We start from the raw sequence: 6733 nt of genomic DNA, 5'->3' as shown, positions 1-6733 counted from the left end.
GACAGTGACGACTTTTGTAAACTCCTTTTGCAGAGAATTAGAAGGGGAGGATTTTCAGACGGGAAACTCAAACCAAACATCACATCAAGATCTGATAAAGTCACTCGATTCAGGACCTGAAAATCATCGTCTTTGACTGTGGAAGGAGAAATATTTGTCTATTCTGTCTGTGGGAAAAGATTTCAAACATCAGTGTGACTGGAAAAGCACCGAGACACACACACACTCGAGTGAGAGTGTTCCAGTGAACTGACTGTGGAAAGAGCTTTAAGCAGTTACACAGCCTGAAAAAAAATCACACATTCACAGTGGGGAGAAACTGTACACGTGTTCTTTGTGTGTGGACGAGTCTTCAATTGATCGCCCAACTTGGAGAGACACAGGGACACCGACACCATGGAGAAACCGTGGAAATGTGGGGACTGTGGGAAGGGATTCAATTGTCCTTCCCATCTGGAAACCCACCGACGCAGTCACACTGGGGAGAGGCCGTTCTCCTGCCCTGAGTGTGGGAAGGGATTCACTCAATCATCCCAACTTCTAACACACCAGCGGTTACACACTGGAGAGAGACCATTCACCTGTTCCGAGTGTGGGAAGCGATTCACACAGTTAACCAGCCTACTGAGACACCAGCCAGTTCACACGGGAAAGAGACCGTTCTCCTGCCCTGTATGTGGGAAAGGATTCACTGGGTCCTCTGACCTGCTGAAGCACCAGCGAGTTCACACTGAAGAGAGGCCATTCAGCTGCACTTCCTGTGAAAAGAGATTCAGGTCTTCATCCAACCTCAATGCACACCAGCGAATTCACACTGGGGAAAGGCCATTCAGTTGCCCTGAGTGTGGGAAGAAATTCACTCAGTCATCTGCACTGCGGACACACCAGCGGGTTCACTCTGGAGAAAGGCAGTTCACCTGCACGGTATGTGGGAAGGGATTCACTGGGTCCTCTGACCTGCGGCAGCACCAGCAAACTCACACTGAGCAGAGGCCGTTCAGTTGTAACTTCTGTGGAAAGAGATTTGGGTCTTTTTGCAACCTGTTGAGACACCAGCGACTTCACACGGGAGAGAAGCCGTTCACCTGCTCCAATTGTGGGAAGGGATTTACTCAGTTTTCCAACCTGGTGACTCACCAGCGAGTTCACACTGGAGAAAGGCCGTTCACCTGCTCCGAGTGTGGGAAGGGATTCACTCAGTCATCCCAGCTGCTGAAACACAAACGAGTTCACAAGCGACTGCAGGGGTTAGATTCTACTGTTATTGCTGCTGTTAATCACATCCAGGACTGAACCATGTTCATTCTGACAGTTGGGGTTTGTTTCTGCTGATGTTAATAATCCCTGAAACTGGGCTGGAGTTTAATATTCTGGATCTATAGCTGATTGTGTTCTCGGGGCTGCAGTGTCCCTTTATGAACCGCTGTCTCTGGTCTTTCCCCATAATTCAGGAACTCTCAACAGAAATTACTTTACAACAAGATTCTGAACTTTTACTTCGATCCTAAATTGATCTTTGGTACGAACTCTACAATTCAGTATCTGAGAGGTTCCACTGATTAACATCTCCAATTAGAAAGTGCTGATTAATCCTTGCTGCCAATTCTTATTGACTTGCACATTACTCACAGTGACACCTCCATTATCCACCAGGAAGAAGGGGAATGGGAATTGGTGGAGAATCGAGAGTTCCCAAATGTTACCCCTCCCGCCGGATACAGAAATCCCCTCGGCACAGGAATGGAGACAAGTTCAATCCAAGTAACAGACTGTAAGTAATCACTGTCTAATAACCTTATCAGATCTTCAGAAATTTATGGAACGTTACAGAAATAGCTCACTCTCTCTCTTATGAAGAAAGCTTCCATAGCTTGCTAGCTGACAAACACAGGACAGGCCTGTTATCTCTGCCAAGGACATGTCTCTCACACACACCCTGAAACAAGACATTTCTCTTGCAATGAAGGCTAACATACCCTTTGCTTTCCTAATTACTCGCTGCCCTTGCCTATTTACTTTCATTGACTGGTGTACAAGGACACCCAGATCCCTTTGTACATCCACATTTCCTAATATATCACCATTTAAATAATACTCTGCCTTTCTGTTTATTCACACCGAAGCGTATAACTTCACCTTTATCCACGTTACACTGCATCTGCCATGTGTTTTCCCACACACACAACTTGTCTAAATCGCCCTGAAGCCTCCTTGCATCCTCTTCACAGCCCCGCCCAGTTTTGTGTCATCAGCAAACTTGGAAATATTGCATTTGGTTCCCTCATCCAAGTCATTTATATATATTGTGAATAGCTGGGGTCCAAGCACTGATCCCTGCGGTACATCACTGCCTGCCACCTGGAAAAAGACCCATTTATTCCCACTCTCTGTTTCCGGTCTGTCAACCAATTCTCAATCCATGCCAATATATTACCCTCAATCCCATGTACTTTAATTTTGCCCAGCAGCCTCTTATGTGGGATCTCATCAAAAGCCTTTTTGAAATCCAAATACACCACATCCACTGGGTTCTCCCTTATCTATTCTACTAGTTACATCCTCAAAAAACTCAAGTAGATTAGTTAAGCATGATTTCCCTTTCATAAACCCATGCTGACTTTGTCTAATCCCGTTAATGCTTTCCAAGTGTTCTGTTACCACACCTTTAACAAAAGACTGTAGCATTTTCTTCACCACTAATGTTAGGTTAACTGTCTGTAATTTTCTGTTTTTTCTCTCCCTCTTTTTTAAATAGTGGGGTTACATTTGCCACCCTCCAATCTGTATGAACTGCTCCAGAGTCAAAAGAATTTTGGAATATGACCACCAATGCATCCAATATTCCCAGAGCCACTTTCTTTAGTGCTCTTGGATGTAGATTATCGGGCCCTGGGGAATTTTCAGCCTTTAACCCCATTAATTTCTCTTGCACCTTGTTTTTTAACTCATACTGATTTTCTTCAATTCCTTCCTCTCACTAGACTCTTGGTTCCCTAACATTTCTGGGAAATTATTTGTGCTTTCTTTGGTGAAGACAGAACAAAAATGTGTGTTCAATTCTTCTGCCATTTCTTTGTTCCCCATTATACTTTCCCCCGTTTCTGACTATAAGTCTTCGCTAATCTTTTTCTCTTCACATTTTTATAGATGCTTTTACAGTCAGTTTTTTATGTTACTTGCAAGTTTACTATCATACTCCATTTTCCCCTTCTCAACCAATCTTTTTGTCCACTTTTGCTGAATTCTGAACTGCTCCCAATCCTCAGACTTGCTGCTTATTCTGGAAATCTTATATGTCTCGTCTTTGGGTCTAATACAATCCATAATTTCTTTTGTAAGCCATGGTTGAGCCACCTTTCCTTTTTTTATTTTTGCGCCAGACAGGAATGAATAATTGTTCTAATTCATGCATACGTTCCTTAAATATTAGCCATTGCTTATTCACTGCCAACCCTTTTAGTAAGGTTTCCCAATCCATCATTGCCAACTCGCACCTCATATGTGGAAGTTCCCTTTGTTTAGATTCAGGACCCATGTTTTGGATTCAACTTCTTCACCCTCGATCCTAATGAACAATTCTATCATTTTATGGTCGCTCTTCCCCAAGGGACCCCGAACAACAAGATTGTTAATTAATCCATTCTCATTGCACAATACCCAATCTAGGATAGCCTGCTCGCTCATTGGTTCCTCAATGTATTGGTCTAAAAACCATCTTGCACACACTCCAGGAAATTGTCCTCCACAGTATTATAGCTAGTTTGGTTTGGCCAATCTATATGTAGATTAAAGTCACCCATGATTACAGTTGTACCCTTATTATATGCGTCTCTAATTTCCTGCTTAATGCCTTCCCTTACATCTCCATTACTGTTTGGGGGCTTATAGACAACCCCCACCAACGTTTTCTGCCCCTTAGTGTTTCCTGTCTCCACCCAAACAGATTCCACATGGTGATTTTCCGTGCCAATATCCTTCCTCACTATTGCATTGATTTACTCCTTTACTAACAATGCTAGCCCACCTCCTTTCCGATTTTTCTGTCCTCCCTAAATGTTGAATACCCTGGATGTTCAGTTCCCGTCCTTGGTCACCTTGCAGCCACGTCTCCATAATTGCAACTATATTATAAACGTTTATACCCATTTGCGCTGTTAATTCATCTACCTTATTGCGACTGCTCCGAGCATTAAGATACAATGCCTTTGGACTTGTCTTTTTAACCTTGTCAGTCATCTTAACTTTATTTTGTACTCTGATCCCATTTGTTTTTCACCCTTGTTTTTTTTGCCTTCCACTTTTGCTCCTTACTTTTCTGTCTTTTGTTTCTATCCTTGTTTCCCCCTCCTCTGTTTCCCTGCTCAGATTCCCATCCCCCTGCCATTCTAGTTCAAACCCTCCTCGACCGCACTAGCAAACACCCCCCTGAGGACATTGGTCCCGGTCCTGCCCAGATGCCACCTGTCCTGTTGTACTGGCCACACCTTCCCCAGAACCTGTACCAATGTCCCAGGAATCTGAATTGCTCCCCCCAAACCATTTCTTCAGCCACGTATTCATCTGATAGATCCTGTTATTTCTACTCACACCAGTACCTTTGAGGTCTGACTTTTTAATTTACGTCCTAACTCCCTGTATTCAGCTTGTGGGACCTCATCCCTTTTTTTACCTATGTCGTTGGTACCAATTATGTGCCACTTCCATTGGCTGTTCACCCTCCCCCTTCAGAATACGCTGCAGCCTCTCTGAGACATCCTTGACCCTGGCACCAGGGAGGCAACATACCATCCTGGAGTCTCTTTTCCAGCCGCAGAAACGCCTGTCTGTTCTCCTTACTACTGAATCCCTTATCTCTATAGCCCTGCCACTCTTCTTCCTCCCCTCTTGTGCAGCAGCGCCACCCGTGATGCCATGGACTTGGCTGCTGCTGCTTTCCCCTGAAAAGCTGTCTCCCCCAACAGTATCTAAAATGTTATATCTGTTAGAAAGGAGGGCAGCCACAGGAGTATCCTGTACTACCTGCATTCCTCTACTCTGCCTGGTGCCCTTCCTGCCTGTTCAGTCTTTCCCAGTGGTGTGACCACCTCACTTCAACGTGCTGTCCACAATAATCGCAGCTCCAGCTCCGAAATGTGGTTAGCCAGTAGCTGCAGCTGAACACACCTCCTGCACACATGGCCACCAGGGACACTGGAAGTGTCCATTACTTTCCACATAGTACAGGAGGAGCATATCACAAGTGCGAGCTCTGCTGCCATGATTTCCCTTTAGATTAAGCTTGTTAGTAACTCCCTTTGAAGAACACTAACTACGCTAGGGGCCTTATTCTACTGCAAACACTCCCACTCCAGTCCAAAGTCCTCACCTTATTTTGTTGAAGCTAATGCACTGCAGCAGTTTAATTAGTAGAAAAAGTAGAATAACTCACCTGACCCTACTTAACAATCAGCTGTGGCCCCTGCATCATGTCACTTTTTGAATCGTGACCTCCTCGCGCCGCTTTCAACCCTGAGTCTCCCCGGAACTCTCACTCTGTCCTCACACAGCTTTCAGCCCTGAGTCTCCCCGAAACTCTCACTCTGTCCTCACACAGCTTTCAGCCCTGAGTCTCCCCGGAACTCTCACTCTGTCCTCACACAGCTTTCAGCCCTGAGTCTCCCCGGAACTCTCACTCTGTCCTCGCGCCGCTTTCAGCCCTGAGTCTCCCCGAAACTCTCACTCTGTCCACGCACAGCTTTCAGCCCTGAGTCTCCCCGAAACTCTCACTCTGCCCTCACACAGCTTTCAGCCCTGAGTCTCCCCGGAACTCTCACTCTGTCCTCACACAGCTTTCAGCCCTGAGTCTCCCCGGAACTCTCACTCTGTCCTCACACAGCTTTCAGCCCTGAGCTCAGCTGCCGCTCTTTTTAAATCTTCGTTCTAACTCTCAGCTCCCGCTCTTTTTAAATCTCCGCTCTCTCAGCTCCCGCTCTTTTAAAATCTCCACTCTCTCAGCTCCCGCTCTTTTTAAATCTCCACTTTGACTCTCAGTCCCGCTCTTTTTAAATCTCCACTCTGACTCTCAGCTCCCGCTCTTTTTAAATCTCCACTTTGACTCTCAGCTCCCGCTCTTTTTAAATCTCCGCTCTCTCAGCTCCCGCTCTTTTTAAATCTCCGCTTTGACTCTCAGCTCCCGCTCTTTTTAAATCTCTGCTCCGACTCTCAGCTTCCACTCTTTTAAATCTCCGCTCTGACTCTCAGCTCCCGCTCTTTTTAAATCTCTGCTCCGACTCTCAGCTCCCGCTCTTTTAAATCTCCGCTTTGACTCTCAGCTCCCGCTCTTTTTAAATCTCTGCTCTGACTCTCAGCTCCCACTCTTTTTAAATCTCCGCTCTGACTCTCAGCTCCCACTCTTTTAAATCTCCGCTCTGACTCTCAGCTCCCACTCTTTTAAATCTCCGCTCTGACTCTCAGCTCCCTCTCTTTTTAAATCCCTGCTCTGACTCTCAGTTCCCGCTCTTTTTAAATCTCCGCTCTGACTCTCAGCTCCCACTCTTTTTAAATCTCCGCTCTGACTCTCAGCTCCCACTCTTTTTAAATCTCCGCTCTGACTCTCAGCTCCCTCTCTTTTTAAATCTCTGCTCTGACTCTCAGCTCCCACTCTTTTTAAATCTCCGCTCTCTCAGCTCCCGCTCTTTTTAAATCTCCGCTCTCTCAGCTCCCTCTCTTTTTAAATCTCCCTCTGACTCTCAGC

General features: G+C 45.7%; 1 protein-coding gene across 1 annotated transcript; it reads left to right on the top strand.

Annotated features, from left to right (window-relative positions):
- The first annotated feature begins 307 nt into the window (after positions 1 to 307).
- Positions 308 to 1779, top strand: LOC144697653 (uncharacterized). The gene has a single exon (XM_078569677.1). The coding sequence runs from the start codon at positions 397 to 399 to the stop codon at positions 1291 to 1293; it is 897 nt and encodes a 298-aa protein (XP_078425803.1). The 5' UTR covers positions 308 to 396; the 3' UTR covers positions 1294 to 1779.
- Positions 1780 to 6733: the final 4954 nt, after the last annotated feature.

This window comes from Cetorhinus maximus, chromosome 23 (genome assembly GCF_964194155.1).
Source record: "Cetorhinus maximus chromosome 23, sCetMax3.hap1.1, whole genome shotgun sequence".
Lineage (NCBI taxonomy): Eukaryota > Metazoa > Chordata > Chondrichthyes > Lamniformes > Cetorhinidae > Cetorhinus > Cetorhinus maximus.
Note: the sequence above shows the minus strand (reverse complement) of the source record. Positions and strands in the feature narration are given on the sequence as shown.